This window comes from Pleurodeles waltl, chromosome 8 (genome assembly GCF_031143425.1).
Source record: "Pleurodeles waltl isolate 20211129_DDA chromosome 8, aPleWal1.hap1.20221129, whole genome shotgun sequence".
In the NCBI taxonomy this organism is placed as follows: domain Eukaryota; kingdom Metazoa; phylum Chordata; class Amphibia; order Caudata; family Salamandridae; genus Pleurodeles; species Pleurodeles waltl.
The window spans coordinates 313722505-313746217 of record NC_090447.1 but is presented as its reverse complement, the minus strand read 5'-3'; the positions used below and the strand labels follow the sequence as shown (position 1 = coordinate 313746217).

General features: G+C 46.3%; 1 protein-coding gene across 1 annotated transcript in view; it reads right to left on the bottom strand.

Moving 5' to 3' along the window:
* TBX19 (T-box transcription factor 19) overlaps positions 1-23390 on the bottom strand; it is a 217059-nt gene extending 193669 nt beyond the window's left edge. Inside the window, exon 1 of the mRNA XM_069203128.1 lies at positions 23197-23390. Coding sequence (XP_069059229.1) covers positions 23197-23390 — 194 coding nt within the window. The remainder of the gene's footprint in view (positions 1-23196) is intronic.
* Positions 23391-23713: the final 323 nt, after the last annotated feature.

Here is a 23713-nt window from a genome sequence, read left to right as displayed (position 1 = left end):
GACTTAAAAAAACAGGGGTTTGAGCAAAGTGCAACGTGCATTCCTCCATGCCGGGCTGCACAAAAGTAGGTGGCTGCACGATTTAGATTTATACCCGCAAAGCCTGCAATTACTAAACAAGGAAAGGGAGTGCCATTTTACGTTTGTCTCTTTAATCCTAGGGGCCATCAACCTTACAGCCCTGATTCACAACAAGCAGGCTTTCCCAACAGCGCACTTTAAGTACAGCTGCTCTGTCAGCGGGTGCGGGCAAGACTCATAATATTGCATCCGAGCCGCTACCACCTGAGAGCTGTTCAATTTGGCCAAGTCTGCTGTCATGGATTTGAATCTAGTCTACTTGTTCAGAATCACTTTGAGGGCAAGTTGCATGAGAAGCAGCGAGTCTAATGCTGACTGATCGATTTGTAAGGATTGCAATGCGATGGCTAGAAAATTCGACCAGGGATTGGCTTTTAAGGTGAAGATGGGGCAGACTGCTGATTTCAGTGCATTAGCCAGCGCCTTGGCCTTGGCAACCCTATAACAATATTTTTGAAAGACACCCATATGGGCCCACTTCTGGCTTTCTAGTCCCAGCTCTAGTCTTACTAGGCAGCCTCTGATGTACTGTAGCAGCTTAAACACCCTTTTATAGGCTTTAACTTGGAGTTGGTCCACTAATTTAATAAGCTACCCTGGAAACGCTTCGTAGTAGTAGTTTAATGCTGGCAGGAGAGTAGCTACAAGCACTCGTCAAATGGGGACTTAGGAAGGGCTTTCTAACAAATTGTTAATCAGACATACTATTGCAATTATCAGGTGAACTTTAGTTTTAGGATGGCAAAGATGAACTTTAGCCCTCCTGTTCGCTGTCAGCCACACCCCTAAGTAGGTGTATGACTTTGCCCCAGTGATCTTCAAGGGGCCCAGAGTCCATTAGTGACTCAGATTTTTTTAAGCTTTCCTGAAGGCAACTACCTTTGTTTTTTTAAATGGTCAACCTCATCTTATTTGCCTCATTATACTTATGGAGAGCAGATAGCCCTTTTTGAAGTCCCACTCTAGAGTGATCTTACAAGACAATGCCATCAGCATACTGAAGAAGTGTAATTCTTAAATTCCCGATTTTAGAGGGATCAGGTTGGCACTTTTTAGAGCTGATGACATGTCTGCTGTATAAAGATTAAAGAGGAGCGGGACAAGGACACATCCTTGCTTCAGCCCATTGTCTGTGGGGATCCTTCTACTTAAGGCTGTTGCAGACAGCTTGACTCTTATGCAGGTTTCAGTGTAAAGTAGAACTATCGATTTTAGCAGATTACTGGGTATACCCCAGCCTTTGACTTTTTCCCACAGATAGTTTTTGTCTACAGAATCAAATGCTGCAGAATAGTCCACAAAATAAGCATAGAGTGGGGAAGTCTTTTTACTAGAGGCTTCTTGTATTAAGTAGGAGAGGGCCACTATGTTATCTGTTGTCTCTGCTTTTGCCCTGAATCCCGTTTTACAAAAGGGGATTATGTTATTAGCTTCTGCCCAGCATTCCAACTCTTTTAACAGCAGAGAGGCAAAGACTTCGGCCTCGATATCAAGGAGGGCAATCAGGTGATAATCTGCCGGGTCCTGGCTATCCGCTTTCTTGTAAATCGGTTGTAAGATAGAGCCCCTCCAACTATTTGGGATATCAGGCAGGCACTGTGTCAATGGTTGGCTGACCACAAGTTGATGTCATCTTTAAATAATTGCTCAGGGATACCATTGGGCCCCGGAGCGCCTGATGTCCTTATATTTCGCAGACAGATCGTGACATCCCTGACCATAGGGGCAATATCAAGAGGTTGTTGCTATTCTTGTTTACTGCCTTGATTCCTGGGGCTGGCAGGGAGGGTAGATGTTAGTTATGTATAGCTTGCTTACGTGACGTATCCAATTTTCTTCATTGATCATGTTAGATCACGGGCCCTCTTGACTCATCTTGTTTTTGATAAACCTCCATAGATCTGCTTGATTATGCTTGTCCAAATGAGAGTAAATATGTAACCACTATTTTTCCACCTGTGTACATTTAAGAGACCAAACCAATTTCTTATGTTGTTTCTTAAGGTCTTGAAGTTGTACCAAGCATTCAGAGTTGAGCTGTAGATTTTTACTTTTATGGCACAGTCTTTGTAGTCTGCGAGTACGCCGCTTGCTATCCCTCAGCAAAGTTGATTTAAAAGCACGTGGTAGCAGCCTTTGAGGGGAAAGAGTGGAACCCAAGCTGTGCAGAAGACCATGGACTATTTCTGGCCAGATGTTCAGCAGGTTCTCACCTGACTGTAGCAAAAGGGAGGATCTCTTAGCTAGTTTCCCAGTGTGCAGCTTTTCCAAGGAGAACCGCCCACATTTTATGCAATGTATAACCTGTAGATGCTCATCTCCTTTTGCAAGTCCAACAGTCAGCAAAGTGTCCAGCAAGGTTGTACACACACAAGGTTGTACACACACTCAACTCAATACAGAGAGGTAGGTGATCACTAGCCCCAATGTTGTGAATTTCAAAAGATTTCAAGTGCTTGAAGAGTTCAGACGAGATGAAGATGTAATTTAAAGTACTTTTCCCCTTAAAGGTGCTCGGATACTTTAGATCTGGGGAACTCTCTTCCAGAGTGTGTTGGATACAGACCAAATCGTGCCTGACAAAGAAGCTTTGTAGCAACCTTGGTTGTTGGACATGCTGTGTGATCGTCATCTGCCACCATTCCAAGAAACTTGAGATTAAAATCACCACAGATAATAACACTGTGTCCAGGATGATCTGATCACACAATAGTCCGTCTAGGGCTTCGACTAGGTGACGCATTTTCTCCAGCCTCCCTTGGCCACAGGAATTAAAATATAGGTTGATTAGTAGAATTCTTATTGTGTATTCTTTGGATCGTTTGCCCGCTAACTTGATTGACTGAAACATATCATCCTCGTCTACCATTGTAGTCTATAACTCAAGGCCGATATGAAGATAAATCGAAAGGCCACCAGATGGTGTTCCAAAGATGTTTTTTTGTGGCTGGCTTATGGATTTCTATAAAACCAGGAATTACCAGAGGGTTCATGAGCCATGTTTCTTGCACACAAAGTATATCAGCAGCCGTAAGAAGCTGGTTAGCTGGAGTGACCTTGAGAAGCCTGGACAGGCCGGCTACTTTCCATGAGATAATTTGTAAACAAGGCCACGTTTCTGGCACATATTTAGAAATGCTGGGAGCAATGGAGGGACCCACAAGTTAAGACAGACGGTAGCCATGTCCAATCTGCGCATTGATTTCCGGAACAGAATCCAGGGAAATTAGACTAGAGGTACCTGAAAGTGCTTTGAAGGAACGTGTTATGCAGATATTATGAGTTGGCAAATTAGGTTTAAAATTCTCTGCTCCTTTTAGAATACTCTGTGCTGATTTAAGATCCCCCAGCGCCTCCTTGCGCCACATTAACATCATTGTTTTTACGCTAATGTGGCCCAACGAGACCAAAATTGCTGCGGCAAAGTTTTCAAAGTAACACTTTGCCCTACATTATGCCTGCACCAGGCATAATGTATGCAAAGGGGGCGTTCCCCCATTGGGTGGGGGCAGAAAAAATGGTGCAAAGAAATTTCTTTGCGTCATTTTTTCCGGCACTTTTAAGGCTGCCCAGAGCAGGCATTAAAAGGAGGCACACCATTGTTTTAAATGGGCCTTAAAGGGCTTTGCAGGATTAGCATCAACCTTTTTGATTTGCATGATTTGCAATGACAATTGCAGCATGTGCTGTTACACCCAATGCACCCCAAAATTGGCACTGGCTCTATTTGGTCCAGCAACAATGTTGTGGTAACTTCCCCACAGGGCTGACATGAGGAGACAGATTTCCACCCCCCATCCCAACGTGAACCTCATACTGCCAACCGCCAAGGGAAGACCACACTGGCAGTCTTGCCAATGCCAGGCTTGCCCATGCGCCATCCCCTGCCCATCAATGTGATAATGTGCACCATGATGTTCACAGACATACACCATATGTTGTGTTTGTGTGATTGTTTCCCCATTCCTATGTGGCTCACATGGTTATGTCAGAGTTGTTGTGGGTTCAGCCTGTCTGTGTTGTGTTCTACAGATTGCAATCTGTAGTGCAAATATTTCTCTAGTGGCACAGCTCTGATCAGCGTCAATATGTGTGGCTCAACACTGCAACAGGTTAGTTAGGCAGGGTAGTGCCATGTTTATTGTGATTCAGGACCACCCTGCAATTCCCCCAGCAGCTGCACAGATTAGTTCTCCATGCACCCAGACAGGCATTGTTGCAGCATGATGGAGAAGTGGCTGCCCTGTGGGGATATCTTGTTCATGTGCAGGGTGGTGTTCCTTCCTGTGCACGTATGAGTAATGTTGGCTAAGGCACCATTTTAATGTGTGCTGTACGATGCAGCAAACATATGTTTCGGCAATGGGACATGGCAGTAGCGAAGTGTTTCTGCAAGAGACACCACCATGACGTAACCCCAGGAACGGTATTGACTTTCATCCTAGTCTCTGATCTCTCAGTTGTGTGGGTAGGGTAGGTCTGACTATATGCAAAGGGTGTTGTGATGACACACCCACAGGCACAGTAATTAGACGTGCCTTCCATTCAATGTGCTGCATATGTACAGGTTGGTATATAGCCCTGGTGATTGGCGTATGTCCAGGTTATGTATGTGTTGTGGTGCATGGCACAACCAAGGCGTGTGTGCATGTGTTGCTCATGTTTGAATAGTGCATCTTGATTCATGGGCAATGTGTCCCGCTGCACTCCTTTTGCATGCATTGAGTGTGTCCTATGTGCCTCCCTCTTCTGGCATTAGGAAAATTGGCAGTAATTTCCCCCCTGCAATCTACCCTGCATGTGTGGTGTTTGTTGGAAGTCTGAGCAGACCTGTCCTTGTATTCCTCTGACCAGCTCTTACGGGATGACCGCTGCAACCATCTCCTCCATTCCATCCAGGTCCTCCTGTGGTGCAGGACTTCCACCTCCAGTTTGCAGTGCTGTCTTTCTGTTCCTGGCCATTTTCTCCTTAGTTCTATGCTTACAATCATGCCAGCGCTTCTTGCACTCCGTGACAGTTCGCTTCACCTCTTCCACACTGTTGATTTTGTCCACTATTTGCTGCCATATTGCCTCTCTCTTACCAATTGACAATTTGGAGGTGACAAATAGCTGGTGTTGGTGCTCCTTCACCTCTTTGACAAGGATCTCATGCTCCTCCTCTCTGAACCGACACTTGTGCTTTTTCTGTTCCTTCTCCTGGAATTTCTGTGTATCCTCCTGGCTGGTTCATGGGTGTATAGGGTCACTCTGGGGTCTCTCCTGGCCTGCTGCTTCCATCCTTCCTTTGAATTGCACTCTTTCCTACTTTAGCATCTAAAGTTGACGTAAATGAGATGTTAAAATGGTGAATATCTGTTTGTGACATGTTTACGTGCCGCAAAACGGGTTAGAGCCAGTTTTGCAGCATTAACGTCAGTTTGCCCTATGACAGGGCGCAAGGGTTAACGTCAACATTTTTTACTCTAACCATTTCTTAGCACCATTATGCATCATAGTATAAATATGATGCCTGGTCGGCGCTGAGAAATGGTGCAAGCCGGTGCTTTTAGATGCAAAACTGCATTTGTGCAGTTTTACGTCAAAAAGTATAAATATGGGCCTAAGTCCCCGAGTACTGTAAAGGCTGTCTGCAACATTTTTCCTCATGTTCCAGGCAGCCTATGAGGGTGCCTCTTCCCGCTGGAGCCTTACTCCTGTGGGAGCGAGTTGGCCCAAGGAGAAAAACCCTGGGCCAATCAGAAAACTCTGTTTTTTTAATTGGGTTTGAGGGACTCTCATGAGAGTTCCTTCAACCCAATCATTCAGAGATAGAAATATATTTTAACCTGATTTTCTCAAAAGCTACTGAATGGATTTACACCAAATCACAAAAAGCATGTTTTTGGACCAAGATCAAGCTTCCTATCAAATAATTCAATTTAGCAGTTTGTACAGTGGCGCTGCCTAAAAAGTCTATGGAAAAATGCATGGAAAAATTTGGTTTTGCAAACCCCACCCCTATATCTTTATTCCCAATCCCTGCTTGACGGATCACCCCAAACTTTCATGAAGATTCATTAAATGGTGCCAAAGCAGTGAGAGGGAGACAGGCAGCAGTGACCAGGATTTTTGTGAGGACTGACAGTTTTTGGGAGTCAAATTAGAGAACAGGTTTTCAATTCATTAAGTACTGTGGGTGCACAAGCATGGCTTTGTTGGGGCACACGTCTTGGACAACCATAATTCTATCCTCTACAAATGTGTAATTCTGCTGGCATTCACAAATCAAATTAAGCAGTCTGTATTGTAGACATTTGTGGAAGGCTGCTGGGAGTGGACCACAGAATGCACATTGCCCCTTCATGGATTGGTTTATTTATTTTAAAAGATTAATAGATCACTCAGCAGCCCCAGGTGGCATTCTGGTGCTAAAAGATATGAGACTCAACAGAAGGTAAGCTCACAGAGGCATCTACCACTAATAGATCATCAAGCACGCTGATGAGAACTTACTGATTTAAGGCTTCAGAGTACGATTGGGATAAAAAAATAAAACCCATATTCATTACCTCTGCCAGCACTGGGGCAGCTCCCATCAAAGCCGGCCACCAAGCCACCTCAACCTTTCAGCATTTGACTGTAGCTCATTATCCTTAATTCAGCTCACACTTGACACCATGTAAAAGAAACAAGGTCCAGGAGTTTGACGAGAAGGAAATAAGTGCTTCTAGGTACTCACAGCACCCACAACACTCTGTAACCCTCCGGCATGAAACTATAGTAAATGTATATTTACACCTTTGCCTGGTGTATGTCAGTCGCAATAAACACGCCGACACAATTTAAGATGGGTAAGTGTGGCTACTTTATTCTGCACTCTAGGGGCCGTGGAGAATGACCTCTTCCCGCTTCCCAAGCTCATTCTCTCAACCCTTTACTACGTCACCCAGGGTGTGCCCATCGATCCCGGTTACACCAAGGGTGGGCTACAAACCCCCCGCGGGATATGGGCGAGATGGACCAGCCCTGGGTAAGACGTCAACACTACATCCCTCCCCAATTGAAGGATGGAAACCAAAACAGGGCAAACAACGGCATCAACCTAAACAATAGAAAGATCGTAACATTAGTCAAACATGTCACCAGGGCATTTGTGATGCGGGGGGTCCACACGAATTTTCCAGTTCAGCCAATTGCAAAGTCTGCATACCGCAGTGGTGGGCTGGGGTTAGACCTTACCTGGTAACACCCACTTCCAGACCTCCCAGATGTTTGGGTCTAGGCCGGCGGCACCTGCCTCCATGACCGTGTCTTCAGTTGGTGTTGGAGTCGTTGTGGATGCCAGCTCTGGGTGGCCTTCTGAGGTCCCTTCTGCGATGGGGCCATTTTGTCTCTCTTGTACCCAGGAAAGGTTGGGCTTCTCTCGTGGTCGTTCTGGACTCTAGTTGTGGTGAGATAGTTGCTCCCGCAGCCCCTGGAACTGGGGCAGGGTAGGCATTTGAACTGGGCAGTGTTTCGGGTTACTTCTTCCGACCCGCGGCGTGCAGTTATCATGGTGCCTTTCACTGTAGTCACTGCCCAGGGCCATGCTTCAAAAGGTAATCAAAATTTGCCTCCAGGGTGGCGGTCTTTCACTAGAACAGTGTCTCCCACTTGAATGGACACTTCTTGGGCCCTCTGCCTCCGAGAGGCATAGGCGTTGGTGTGGGACCTCCGTCTCTCTGACTGGCTCTGGGGCGGCAGCTGGACTGCCCATGACGGGTGATGTGGGATGGTGTCCGTCACTATTCACCCAAAACACAGCTGACTTGGAGTGACACCCGTGGTGGCGTGGGGGTGACCCGGTATTCCCTGAGGAAATCATAGATTGCGCTTTCGAAGTTTCGGGACTCTGCCATAGCAATGCAAAGCACCTTGTTCAATCTTTTAATAAAACGTTCTACTTCCCCGGTCGCCTGTGGCCACCGGGGCGTAATTTGGCGATGTTTTGTGTTGGTGGAGCTCATGAAGTCTGCCCACTCGCGGCTGTTCAATGGGGGTCCGTTGTCTGTGCGGACTTTCCCTAATTGGCCATGGGTGACCATCAGCTTCCCCATCTTCGGTATGACAGTGGATGCCGCTGTGGACTGCACTAATTCCACCTCGGGGTATCTCGAGTAGTCGTCTATTATCACAAGCATGTAGGAGCCATCGGGCAGGTACCCAAAGTCAGCGCTGACTCTCTGCCAGGGAACTGAGGGACCCTTCTCCGTGATGACTGGCGCTGGGGGATCCGGGGCTCTGCTGGCTTGGCAGACAAGGCATCCCTTGACAGTGTCCTCTCCTAGCTGATCTAAACCAGGGAACCAGACCTTGCTCTGGAGCCAATTTTTGGATTTGACAATGCCCTGGTGGGCCCCATGGGCCAGTGACACAGCCCGGGTGGCCAGGCTAGCAGGGATTACTAGGCGGAGCCCCCTTAGCAGGCACCCTTCTTCGCTTACCAACAGCTTGTGCCTTACTTCGAAAAGGGCTTGCAGTCTGGCTTTGGCATTGGCTGTGCGGAAAGGTTTGGGATGTTGGAGCGGTCGCCAGTCTCCCGACCGGGTAGCCGCCACGGCAATCTGTAGGCACTCGTCCTGGCTCATGGCTGTCAATACTTCCTCAAGCGGCATGGGCAGTGGTCTGGCTCGGTCGACTACATATCGAACATACTCCTCCATTTCTAGAGCTTCCGACACCTCCTGAAGGGTGGCGTGACAAGAAGTCGGCAGGATTTCGTGTTACTGGTTGGTATTCGACGGTGAAGTCAAACTCTTGCAGCTGCAAGATCCATTTTTCGATCCGTGGAGGTGGTTTGGACGAAGACCCTTTGAAGAGGGGTAATAAGAGTTTGTGATCTATCACCACCGAAAATGCCTTGCCGTACTCATACAGATGGAAGTGGCTACACCTCCAGTGGATGGCAACGGCCTCCTGTTCTATTTGGGAGTACCGCTGTTCGGTAGGTGTGAGTGTGCGGCTGGCAAAAGCAATGGGGGCCCACTCTCCTGAGTCTTGTCTTTGTGCCAGGATGGCACCCAGGCCCGTGGGGCAGGCATCGACAGACGTGGGGGCTGGGGCTTCTTGGATGTCCTTTACCTTGTGTGGGTCTGGGCCAATGCCTTGCTCTGAGAACCGGTAACCGAAAAAGCATATTTGTTGCTTGAGGAAATCGCACTTCTCCCTGTGGACTGTCAGCCTGTGTTCTTGCAGTCGCACGAAGACCGCTCGTAGTCTCGCCATATGGTTTTCCAGGGTGGGAGCATGCACCAAGATGTCGTCGCTCACATTGAGGACCCCTGGGAGCCCTTGCAGGGCCCCCTTGATGGTGTGTTGAAACACTTCAGCAGCACTAGAGATGCCAGAGTTCAAGCCTCGTGTATCTCCAGAGGCCAATGTGTGTTGAAAAGGTGGTTATCGGCCTGGATGCTGGGTGTAGCACAATATGATGGTACCCTGATCTGAGGTCCATTTTGGAGAACCACCGGGATCCTGCCAGCCCCCCTACGATGTCGTCTATGGTCGGGGTTAGGTGTCTTTCCCTCTTGATCGCCTGATTGGGTAGGCGCATATCCACCCAAATTCTGACAGCCTCCGGTTGTATGGGTTAACGTGTGACCACAATCGGGGATACCCATGGGGTGGGCCCTGACACCCTTTCAATAATGCCTGTCTTCTCTAGGAGTCGTTATTCTTGCTGTACCTTCTGGCATAGGTGGAAAGCTACCTGTCGGTGTCTGAGGGCGACTGGGGCCACAGAGTCGTCAATGTGGAGTTTTAGGGGTGGTCCTTTCAGACGACCACTCCCTTCGAAGAGTGAGTCGAATTCTTTTACCAGGTCTTCCAGATCGCTGGCATGGATGCTAAATGCGAAACGTACTAAGTCGAGTTCTTGGGCGGTCTGGCAGCCCAACAGGAACCCTGATCCTTCTTTGGGCACGTAGATTTTAGCCGATAGCATGGTGTCTTCATGGGCGACTTCTGCCGTGAATACTCCTGCCATTTCCAGTGGTTGAGCGTTGCCAAATGCATAGACCTGTACTCGTGTTGGTTTGAGTGGTGGCGGCTTGGAAAGTCTCTGGTATCCTTCTGCAGCCATGAGGTTTATCGAGGCCCCACTGTCGACTAATGAAGGTACGGGTAGGCCTTGCAGCAGCACCTGGCATGTGGGTAGCCGTCGACCATCGATGGTGTGCACCACATGGACTACGTGGTGGTCATCGTCCATATCACTGTCTGAATGCCGGGGTGGGGCGGCATCCAATGCTCTGACCATCTTCATGGATGTGAGTGCTGCAGCTCTTGGCTCGGCAGACCTTCGCAAAATGGTTCAGTTTCCCACATGCGTTGCACATTTTCCCTCGTGCAGGGCAACCTCTGGGGTGCAGTAGCGATCCTCCACACCACTTGCAGTGTCTGTCCTTGTGTCTCCCTCTGTGGCTGTTTTCCTTCGTCCGTGGTGCGCTCATGGACACTGCATTTACCGGTTCTGTCTTGACTTGGACTGTTGGCGCCTGCTCCATGTGTGCGGTGCGTGCCTTTGACAGCTCAAGGGACCGTCTGAGTGTTAGGATGTCCTTCATCTGCATGTTAGGTTGCTGTAGGATGCCCTCTCTGAGCTTTGAAGAGGAGCATCCCTCCATAAATTGCGCCCGGATTTCGTCTTTCTTGTCGTGCAGCGTGCATGTGCTGGCTAGCTCCCTCAAACGCGCATAGAAGGCGGCCACTGACTCATCGGGCGTTTGGCGCGCCTAGCAGAGCAAGAAACGCTCATAGTCGGGATTCACGTATGGCTCAAAATGCACCACGATTGCCCTCTTGAGGGTGTCATACGTGTGAGGTCTTGCTTCGATTACCGACTTGTACACTTTGTGGATGTCCACCCCACCTAGTTAGAGGAGGAGGGGTCTCTTGCGCTCTGCTTGAACATCCATAGTCAAAGTAGGTTTTGAGACGCTCCACCCACACCCTCCACCTTGCGGATTGCGTGGGGGGGGCTCCCGTGATGGTCAATGGCTCCAGGGCGGGGATGCCAGTCATGATGGGGGAGGTCTAGGGTAGTCTTTGGTGCGCGGGAGAAAACGCTCCGCAGTCCGTGCCTCAGGAGCAGCGGCCTCCTCACCTCAAAATGCAAAATGGACTCCTGCAGGTGACACACTTCTTATGCACAATACGCTGTTAGGCAGGTGTGCCAGCACCTGGTATCCGCTGTCCAGTAGGTGTAGTAGCACGTGGGACTGGACCGACCTGGTTGCTGGGGTTGACAGGTCACAGGCTCCTCACCTTCTTGCACCTTGGAGGGGGTAGCTGGAGGCGTCTCCCTTGGAGGTTGTTCATTGCGGCAGAGAGGCCGCGCGTCTTGGGCCCAGCAGGGCATGTCTGCCCTTCTCCGGAGAACGCGTGGAGGCGCGGCAGGAGGCCCAGTCGGGGGTGGCTCAGGGCCGTGGCGCACAATCACCTGCAGTGGTGGAGTGAAAGGGCCACAGGCTGCGCTCGGACGAGCCACGCCTTACAGCTCGTGCAGTGGGCCGGGCTGGGGAACGGCCGCTGCGACCTTCGGGCCGGTGGAGGGCGAGTTGCTGCGCACAAGCGCTGACGGCACCCGGCTGTGTGAGACGCGGTACCGGTGCACAGGGGTACCACACCCAGGATCTCCGATGTCACAGGGGGCACCGGGTGGGGCGCAATAAACATACCGACACAATTTAAGGTGGGTAAGTGTGGCTACTTTATACTTTGCTCTCGGGCCGCAGAGAATGATCTCTTCCCGCTTCCTGCACTCATTCTTTAAACCCTTTACTACGTCACCCAGGGTGTGCCCATCGATCCCGGTTACACCAGGAGTGGCCTACAAACCCCCTGCGGGATATAGGCGAGATGGACCATCCCTGGGTAAGACGCCAACACTACAGTGTAGAAAGAAATCTCCTAATTTCCTCTGAAATCGGAAGTACGAGCTCTTTAGCACCAATTTGCTGATGGCGTCATCTATGAAGGAGAAAGAATGCCTTTTGGCTCCTGCAGGCTGCTGTTCCTCCAGTAAGGGAGCAATGGATGCGTGGGACTCATGCAAGCGTGAGTTTATTTAGCCATATTTTTTAAAGGTAGAAAGAAATAATCGGGAGAGACATAGGTTCTGTGGTTCAGCAAAGAACAATGAAATGTATTTTCGTGTTAGGATGAAGGCAGTGTTTTAAATGGGACGGTACTGTCCAGTTCTGAGTATCGGCACTTTTTTATTTTGAGAGGGACTCCAGCTCATGCTGTAAATCATGGTGTTACCGAGGTAATACATGCTTTGGAAGGGCGCGATTTCGTGTGAAACAGGCGAAGGGATTCCTTCTGTGCCACTGGCCGTGCAGAACAAGTCCGTCATACTGCACGTGGCCCATTAACAATATACAACTCAGAACGTCTGTCTGAAATGTGTCACTTAAACATGCACATGTCCGTCTTTCCAAAATACAGCCTCCTAGGATTGCAATGGTTGCTAACTGGGAGAGTAGACAGGCAGAATACCGAACCCTGCATCTATCGAATGACATTGAGGATTGGACACCTAGCAGTTGGTTTTTCAGCTCCGCTCTTACACAGGAGCACTTTGATTTGCAAAGGAACTCCTAATTCTACGCACCTACATTTAGTGTAGATTTACAAAATGTTTGAAATTGTCAAAGAATGGCAGTAGTACAACTGGCAAGCTCTCCATGTGTACTCATAAGCATATGTATTTATACATGGAAAAATGTACATATGCACATGTCTAGAGGCGTATTAGAAAGGCATTTGCACGCTTTTTTTCATCCACCTGGAAACTCTTCCGGTGGAGAATCCCCTTGTTTAAACTGTAATGCTAGGAGGAGAGAATTCCAAGCTTTCACTACATGGGAGGAAAATCGCCTTCCACTCTTAGACACAAAGCAGTAGTGCGATGCTGGAAGGACCTGTGGATCTTAGGTTTCTCCTGGTCAAAGGGTTTACGATTTTCTGACAAATGTAGAATGCGGCACCAGTCAAAGGGTGTAAGACTTCCCTTCAAAATTAGAGCGGAGCACTAGTCAAAGGGGGTAAGATTTTACTACAAATGGGTACTGGTCAAAAGGTGTAAGATTTTACAACAAATGTAGAGAAACACACTGATCAAAGGGGTAAGATTTTAGAACAAACATAGAGTTGGGCACTAGTCAAAGGGTGTAATATTCTTCTACAAACGTAGAGAAGGACACTGGCCTAAGGGTGCGTGAAACCGTGTCAAATGGCTCCCAAACAACATTAGAACTGTCACTCACTCCCTAGTCACCAGCATGTCGGGCTATGGGAACACCCTTCATGGAAATATCATCAAACAACTCACTAGAACCATACAAACCATCCAGAACTCGGCAGACAGATTCATTCTCAACCTCCGACACAGGACTTACATCACACCACACCTCGGGGAGCTCCACTGGCTTCTGATACACACTGGTACTCAATTCAAACTCCTCACACACATTTAAGGCACTACACAACTTAGGGACCACCTACTTGAACAGTCTCATTTACATCCACCATCCACCCAGACACCTCTGCTGCGGAGGACAACTACTTGCACACTTCCCACACATACACAGGACGAGATCAGGAGGACGAGTTTCTCTTACATGGTGTCTAAAGCATGGAACACCCCTCCCACACCACAACAAAGCCTCCTCCTCTCTTCTTGATTTCCACAAGAGACTGAAGACCTGGCTCTTCTATTAACCAACCTACCATAGATAGGGCTAGGTACACACACCTGTTCAGTGTCAGGATACCCTTACGAGTGATAGTGCGCTTTACAAATACACAAAGCATAACAAGGGGGTAGGATTTTACCACAAAGGTAGAGCAGGGCACTGATCAAAGTATATAAGATTTTCCCAGAGATGCGGAGAGGGGCAGCAGCTTAAACACAAAGACATAATAAGCAGAGACAATGCAGTATCCTTCTCTCTTCTTACACATGATATACTTTTACGAGCCATGTGCAAGCCACACCCCTATGTTTTATTTTACTCGAAGCTTAAGATGCTATTTCTTAATTTTTATTACAGCCTAAGCACAGATGACTGTCTTTTGTTTCTTCCACTTGCTAATACAAGAGAGTAATTCCTGAACTGATTTTTAGAAGCCCCCAAATCAGCCACAATGTCAACATGGTTAGAGTAGCTCTGAAAAGATGCCCCCTTATTGTGAATGCCCTTACAAAGTGGGCTGATGTGTATGGTAAGCAAGAAGAATAAGAGGGGGAGTCCTGAGGGACCACACAATCCAGGAGAGATGGCGGTGGTTTTAAAAGGCTTGCTAGATTGTCACCAGACAAATAATATCCACAAATGGTGTGATGATGAGCATAGGCACTAGAACAATTCAATCTAAGCCAAGGTTTCCTAGCAAGAGCATCACAAAGATATGGACAGAAAAGTTTCACCGACTTTCTTGTGGCATGCTTCATCTTGGGCAATTTTGTCCCACGTTGCTCAGATAGTATTGCCAAGGTGGTCTCAGCCTCCGAAGGACAGAGATCTTACAGAATTGTTTTATTCTGGATGCTTAAGGTATCCAGATAGTCATAAAACTACCTTGGTGTAAACCATAAAGATATCTCTTTATTAGATGGTACAGGATTAAAATGTTTGTGTTACGACTCTGTTGTCCCTTCTCTAGGGGGCGCCTTAAACGGACTATCTGTAGCCTGCGAATCACCATGAACACTCACACAGAGCCCCTTTCTGACTCCAGTTTGTTTCCCTTTTTGATATGGTATGCTATTGAAGACCTACATTTGCTTCCATGGACTTCAGATCCCATAATGCACTGCCTGGTAGCCGGTAAGACCTGTAATCTGCTGTCCACTGTTTCCTATGTGAATAACCCTGTTGTTCCTTCTTACTGGATTCTCTTCTCCAGGACTTGTGAGAGACTGGAACTGCACACACCTTGATCTCTCTTGTTCAGCAAAGCCACGTGACTCCGCCCTGGGCTTGCTGCTGCCTGGAACTGCTTATAAGCTGCCATTTCCTGAAGCTCCTCGTCATGCATTGGAGTTCGTTTCCTTTGTGTACTAGACCTCTTGTTGGCTTGTGTTCCATTCCTGTTCCTGCTTTGCTTTAGCCTGAATCTTCTCTCTGTTTCCCAGTCATGTTCCTGATTTGCCTCCTAGTTTGTTCCTTGTTTCTGTTTCCTCTTGGGTTATTGTGTCTGATAAGTGTACTATCAGTCCTCACCTGTGTATACGTGTTTTCCTTTGTACTGGGGTTGGCTCCTGGGTCCCAGGAGGCAATTCCTGCCCCATCCTTTGTCTAGTGTTGTATGTAGTCATAAGTGCCTAACTGTGACATTGTGCTATTGCTGTTTTCCAGGAATTGCCAATGTGTCTCCAGCTGGACCCACAAGGGCTTGTCTTGTGGTATGTAAGTACAATCCTTGTTTGGGCCCTAAGGGTCCAGAGACAGAATCACTTCTGCGGCCTCCTGACAGTTTGGGTGGATTACATGATGTATCATATCTCCCTCATCCTTCTAACCAACATGTTTCGGCCCTCTGCACAGCCCAAAACGGGCCTTGAACCTTTGTCAGGGTTAACAGTATCCCTATCATGTCAAAGTCCTGACTCAGTCTCTGTTGAAGGTAAAACTAAGTCTTACCATTCTCATCCAAAGTGAAAAAGCTGCCTACAAAAATAAAACAAACATGAGTATTGTTAGAAATGTGGTCTTTGGTTGGCAGTCAGGTTACCCCCTGTCCAAACAAGGACCCTCACTCTAGTCTGGGTAAGTCACACACAATCCAAAATATCCTGTGCCCACCCTATGGTAGCTTGGCACTGAGCAGTCAGGCTTAACTTAGAAGGCAATGTGTAAAGTATTTGTGCAATAAATCATGGAATAACACAGTAGAACACCACACAAATACACCACACAGTGTTTAAAAAATATATAATATTTATCTGGTCGATGCAGGTCAAAACAATCAAGATTCAATAAGTTTACGTTGAGATTGCACTGTAGAAATGATACAAAGGGCGTGATTCTGAGCTTACCGCCGCCCGCCAAGCGGGAACCGCCAGAAGACCGTACCGCGGACAAAAGACTGCGGCGGTCATTTTGGGTTTCCCACTGGGCTGGCGGGCGACCGCCGAAAGTCTGCCCGCCAGCCCAGCGGGAAACACCCTTCCCACGAGGACGCCGGCTCAGAATTGAAGTGGGAAAGTGCGACGGGTGCAGTTGCACCCGTCGCGAATTTCAGTGTCTGCTAGGCAGACACTGAAATTTTTTTTGGGGCCCTCTTACGGGGGGCCCCGCGGCACCCCCTACCGCCATCCTGTTCCCGGCGGGAGAACCGCCAGGAACAGGATGGTGGTAGGGGGTGTCAGAATCCCCATGGCGGCGGAGCGCGCTCCGCCGCCATGGAGGATTCTCAAGGGCAGCGGAAAGTCGGCAGGACACCGCCGACTTTCCGTTTCTGGCCGCGGCTGAACCGCCGCGGTCAGAATGCCCAGCGGTGCACCGCCAGCCTGTTGGCGGTGCGACCGCGGTCGTTCGCCCTGGCTGTTTTTACCGCCAGGGTTAGAATGACCCCCAAAGTGTCTTTAGTCTTTTAAAAAGCAACAAGTGTCTCTTGCAAGCACAAAGTACCTGGTTTGCATTCAAATTCTCCGTAGGGACCGCAGAGGAGGAGATGCGTGGAAAACGGGGAGGTGTGCGTCTATTTTTCCAGCACACACAGACACTACTATACAGCCTGTTCTATATCTCCTTTCATGACTGGCATTTGCCAGGGAATGAATAGTGCCAGAGCGCTAAAATATATATTCCCATTGAGAACACTGGAACATTTTTTGGGGAGAATGTTTGAAAGACCGTGCAGTCTCATGACACTGACGATAATGGTTATTTCTACACTGTAGTAATTGTCAAGGCATAGGAACATATCATGCCTCTGCCTGGTATTTTAGGTGGCTCTGATACATGCAAAATGGAACATTTATGCATGTGTCAGCATTACACTCACTCGTATCAGCCAAAAACAATGGATGGGAATCACCATTACACGCACAGGGGCATATTCAGAAGAAAGTGGCACATCGGTTCTGATGCACCACTTTTCTTGCGTCACTCTGCCCCACCTAACGTCACCATGGTTGCACTGTATTTATCATATGGTGCACCCAGGCGGTCATTGGGACAACAGCGTCAACATTTTTGGTGCAGGCATAATGTGGCGCAAGGGTTTACAAAGTGGAGCAATAAAAGCATTGCACCAGTTTGAAAATACGGTGCGGGAGAAAGGCCTTAACGTTAAAAGAAAAATTGCGCTAGGGGGAGCAAGGGACTTGTAAATATGCTCCACAGTGCGCCCAGTTATATCTTCATCAAGGTGGTAGTCCCTCTGGTCAGTTATTTGCATCCTTTTGGAGTCATGTTGCGTCTGCAGGTTCCGTACAAACCCTCAGTCTCCCAGGCATGGCGGAGTTATCCGACACCACGCACCAGACAATTACTTGACATCAGTGCTTAATTTGTGCTTGTTGTTTCCGGTGCTGAGCACTGGCACTTATTTTTGATGGCCGGGGCTTATTCTTCTGCCTCAAGCATTTGCTGAGATCAAAAGACACATATGGGAAAGACGATGGAGGGAAAAATGAAAAAGCGTCACAAAGGGAGAAAGTAGAAAGCTGCAAGAGTGAGCTGAAGGGGCAGGGAGTTGCTTTATAGGGATTGAAGAGGCCCGAGATGGCTTCAGGATTACGCTGCCTCAGGACATATTTAATTGCAGCAGCCGCGTGTTTAAGAGAAGGGCTTTGGGCACCGGCACCTTTTTAGTTACAAATTAAGCACTGCTTGACATAGATACAAGCATACGCTGTCCTAGGCTGGAAGGCCAAAAGGGACCGGAAGCAGTCCGTTTCCGCTCCAAAACACCTTCATCCAATCAGTCTGACCTGGCTAGAAAAGTTAGTGTAAATCCAGGCTCACATCATAAGGTGCATTTACACAGGTAAAGCAAAATATTTCTGCAATTAAGTTTACTTTAAGTGTGCTTTATGAAGTGGATTTAGGTATACTTCCCAGGGCGAAAATTTAGTTTTTTCTGGTGCGCAGCAATATTTAAGTATAAAAAAACGAAGAGCAGCAGCATAATTTACTGAAATGTGTGCTGTATTCTAAACTTAGCTTCCCCGGCGTTTTACACTAAGAACAATTGCTTCTCTTTCTTCAAATGTTAACCCCTTAGACCAGGGCGCGTCAATTAAGACGACAAATACATCCAGTCAAATAATATGAATGAGGTAAACGTACGTACAATGTGTTACACTAGAGATACTGTGCACATTTGCTGTTGAAGTGCGACATCGTTCGCTTTTGTCAGTCACTTTCTAGCTCGCACTGGTACTAGAATATATCATACACGTTTTCTATTTTTTTGTCAGAACTTTATAGCTATTTGCTGGATGGAATTACAATCTGTTTGTCAATTGTTTCCCCGTTGTGCGAATGGTGTATTTAATGTGTGCGTAGGTCTATATTTTCTACCTCAAATAATTTGCTTATTCTGTTATGTTCCGCTGAGGTGGCAATGCGCACCTACTAATTGTCAAGTGAAGTGCTTTCATAACGTGTAGATTGAATGAGCTGCAGAATCCTCTGCTCAGAAACAATGCCGGGTGTCAAAGTATGCAGGGACTGGACGAATATGCACGGAATTGACGATTGTGCTCTCTTGGTGTACGCTGTGTGAAAACTAATTGATATACTATTTATCCTCGATTTACAAGTTTAAAAACAAACTAAAAAGTCTCAACTTGAAATAAGAATACACCATGGCTGTCCAATCAATCAATCTATCTACTCATTCATCCACCCATCGGTCTACCTATCAATTCGTATCTTCCTTCATCTCCAAGTTCAGAAAAACTATAGTCGTTCTTCTCAACATTAGATCAGAATTCACTGCGGTCCTCCTCCATTAAACTGATTACACAATCTTCTTGTCGGTCTGTCTATCTTTTTACTCATGAATCCAATATCGATTGCCGTCTCTCCTCGCTTTCCAAATTCAAAAACTTATAGTGGTACTTCTCAACTTGAGATCAGAAATCACTGTGGTCATCGACCTATCTATCTAATTAGCTACCCACGCACCCATCCACTCGATCATCCACCCATCGTCCATTCATCAATCCATATCTTGTCTGCATGCGCCTTCCTGCCTGGTTCCCTGTTTGTGTTTCTGCTTCTGTTTACGTATGCTGTCTGGTATTCGATTCATTGCTTGTCTTCCTGTCTATCAATTTAAAGTAAGTTTTTAGCTCACAGTTAGTTCTTCAGTTCACTTTTTTATTTGCAACTTTAAAGAAACCAAAAATGTGTTCAGTGCTTGGTGGTGCGTGACAATAAGCATGTGTTGTGCAACCCAACCCGAGCAGGTGCATATTGCCACCTAAAATGTAGCTGACGTTGTATGTCAGGTGTATAGTTCATTTTTCAAACTCAAACACCTTTAGTTCTATTAATTACAGTGACTTTTCAATTAGGCTTATTTGTGAGTTATGTATATGAATGTTCTTACATCCATACCTCTGTGTGTGTGTGTGTATATATATATATGTATATATACATATATATATACACACATATATATATATATATATATATATATACATCCTACTGACGGTCGCCAGTAGATAGTTAGAGTTAGGACCATGTTTCCATAGAAAAAGTGTTTTTTCACTAGCCTATATCTTTGGTGCCGTTTGACGATTCTTCATGAAATCTTCCCAAAACAAGTGTTCCCGAGAATCTTGTTATGCATGGGAAGTAGTGGGGTGATCCCTCAAGAGGGGTCCGAGAAATAGGGGGGAAATAAAAAAATGTGCATTCCCATGTTAATTCCCATAGGGATTTTGAACACAACTACAGTCGGAACAGCTGAATGGAATTACACCAAATTTGCCAAAAAAACAGCTTTTGGTCCAGAAAGAAGCCTTTTTCTTGTTTGGTGTAAATCCATTCAGTATTTTTGGAGATAGTAAAATAAAAAGAAATATAGATATCTAGAGGCAGGAAGGAGTTGTGAATAATTTGAAAATATTTGCGAATGCATGCTTGAATAGAAGTGCTGTAATTGGCTGACCACAACCTGAACAGAAAGTTGCAGCTGCAATTTTAATGTCCCGGGTCACGGTTCCCAGACTGAAAAACAAAATTAAATGTAGCATAATGGGTCAGGGTGAAGGTACCCTGACCCCAGGGATGGGAAATAGGGGTGTTTGATGGTCAAATTATGAGTTTAAAATTCTTTTTTTCACGATGCGTGATATTTGCAAATTATTTTAGAATATTCGTGAATAATTCACGAATATCACGCATGTTGCAAAAAAAAAATTCACAGACTCGTTCATACACTAATTTATTATCTCATACATGCACCCATCCTCATGCGCCCCCTCACACATTTATGTACCCATTCAGACCCACTCCTAAACTCATAAACCCACTTTCAGACCCACTCAGACACAAACTCACCCACTCACAAATCCAGAGACAAGCCCTGTGACTAAACCCAAAGGCCGTGTACAGCGCAAGGTTGGGTGGTTATAAGGGATTGGGTGCAGGACGTGTACGTTGGTGGTTGGATTAATTTATAGTAATGAAAATTACTTTATGTTAAAAAAAAACCAATAATTTACTAAAAAAACAAAGGTTACAAGGACCTTATAGTTAGGTTCTGAATTTACTCATACAAATCCATAAAAATTCATCAATTATATTTAGTTATTTCATGTAACTATAACTCATGCCCTAAGGTAACTATAACTCTCACCTTTGGTTTTTCGGCCGCAGGGCCCTGACTACAGCCTGGCCTGTCGGCTAACCCTCCTACATGCACCCAGATCCAAGCTGCACAAGGCCTTTGGCCATATCCGGCATGAGGTTGGATGCAGTGTGTGGGTTTTTTTTTTTCAATTTTTTTCTGGAACCTCGGTTCCACCAGTCGAACTGCAGGTCCGGATCCATGGTCCCAGTCGTGTGGAAAACAAATAATTGGGCAATTTTTTGCCCACGAGGGGTCCCTAAGGGACCCCTTTATTTGTGATAGGGGGCCAGGATACCTGTATCGTGACCCCTTATGTGTTTTTGCACTCTCCTTTTCCCACCTCCGAGCTGTTGCGACAAACAAAATGGCGGCTGCAACTTTTCTTTTAGGTTGCAACCAGCCAATCAGGGCTTTGCTTTTCCCACCAGATTGGCAAATCCGGGTCCAGATCCACATCCCTATATATCTATATTTTTTGGTCTTAAATTGCTCCAATACTACTGAACAGATTTACACCAAACCACAAAAAGTGTGATCTGCAGAACAAAATCTAGCTTTGTGCAAAATTTGGTGTAATTTCCATTCAGCAGTTCAGGCCGTAGGCATGTCTAAAGGTCCTATGAAAAAAGAGTGGGGAAAACATGTTTTGGAACCCCCCCTTTTTCTCAGCCCCCGTTTGATGGATCACCCCAAAACTTTCAAGACAGAAGCTGAACTTAGCAAAGTAGTAGATTTGAAAATGGTGTAAATAGTCGTCGAGCAGCGCCAAAGTTATAAGCAAAACAAAAAACGCTCTTCCTATGGAAACTAGGTCCTAACTATAACTACCTAGTGGCGATATATAGAGAGAGAGAGAGAGAGCGAGCGAGAGAGAGAGAAAGAAAGATTGATGTACATATACAAATATAAATATATACATATATAAATGTACATATATAAATACATATATAGGTGTATATAGTCATTTAAAATGTCATCAGTGATGTCATAAATTATGTCACAGAACATAGACATAAATGATGTAATATGGGAGGTCATAAGCAGTGCATGGCGGTTGCACAAGTTATAGTTAGCTCACCTAACTTTATAGTTAAAGAAATTCATCTAACTCGTGTCCCCCCCAGTTTTTTCTTAGATAGTTTGACTGCTAATGTTTCATTTATATTTTTTAAATCGTTATAGAAGTTGTCATGAGTGTTGTAATATCTGGGGTAATTAGCAGTGCATGGTGAGGATGTGGTTATTAGTTACCTTAGGGTGCGAGTTACTTGAAATAACTAACTGCTGAATTTCTATGGCTCTGTACGAGTAAATTCAGAACCTTACTATAACGCCCCTGTAACCTTTGTTTTTTTAAGATACATATATATATATAGATATAAAAACCTTCACAAATGTGCATACACGTTTTTACTATAGGGGTTTGTACGTTGTACTTTTATACAATATTTTTTCCAAATATAAATTGCAATCAACATGGTCCTGAGCCAAAGGGCCACACATTTAAAGTTCCCTAAACAAATGCAAACACATATAGATAAAATATTACTAATCACAATAGTGTACATTGGCCTTTAGGATGTGACGAATGTCCAGCAGTGAGCAGTACTTCACTGTCTTCAGACCCCTGTCTATTTACTTCCGGTAGCTCAGCGGACAATACATCCACTTCAGGGATCTGTGTTTGACCTCACAGTCACAGATTTCAAACAGGGCAGGTCCACTCAGCCATTCACCGTTCCCAGGTTAATAACATGACTACCAATTAGTTGGATAGCAATAAACATCTGTTGGTGCCAAGATGCCCTAACCTATGTTGTACTGTAGTGAATAAGTGATTCAAAATACACATGGGGTTTCATAAGTCGGTCACATGCTTGCATGTGTCTGTTGAAGGCCTCCTGCAATTCGCATTTAGTTTTAGAAACCACAAACCCTCTTCCTCACTTAAGATCACCTGTATGTTTGATATCAATATATTTATACGAAAATATGTTCAAAAACATAATGCCACGAATAAGGAAAGAAGTCCAATTCAGAAAAAAAGAAACGAGCTGATTCAATTGAACTCAGGTCCAGTTACATTTTGACCTAATGATCATTACATGTATATGTAATCGCATGTGTGTGGCACTGGGGTGCAGCACGCAATCAGCAGATATTCTCTGAAGTCTATTTACAAAGCATTGCACGCATTCATGACCTCGCAGACCATAAGTCCATGCCCTAAATATTCATGGAGTGGCGGCGCGCCGACATAAGCGCACTCACCTGCCGTTCTTGGTGACAATCATTTCGTTCGTCACATCTTTGAATTTGTGCCACAGCTCGCCGTCCTCGAGGGTCACCTGCAGCTGCTTCTCCGTTGGGTCCCCTTTCTCCCTCCCAGCCTGGAGCTCGTTCTCCACCACATTGAGCAACCTGGACACGGTGCACGCGGCGTCTTTGCAGCCGGCATCAGTCATGGTGGCTTAGAGTGTACCCTCCAACTTTTCACCACACTGTGAACAGGCTCTGGCTAATACTAAATGAGTGAAGTAGGCACAGCCTAGTGACTGGACTCCCATGGGGTGGGGGGGTGGAGGGGGTACTCTCTCCTCCTCACCTGCCGGTTCCAATAACACGACACCAGTCCTTAAAGGTTTGCGCAACCAGGATTCTGCACTAATTATTTGGAGGGTCAGGTGGGTGACAGGTTGACTTTCTGATTGGCTCGCTTATAAACAGCAGGCACTTAAGGCAAGCACTCCATTCTAATTGCCACGCGCTGTCTTTATGAAGAGTTCCC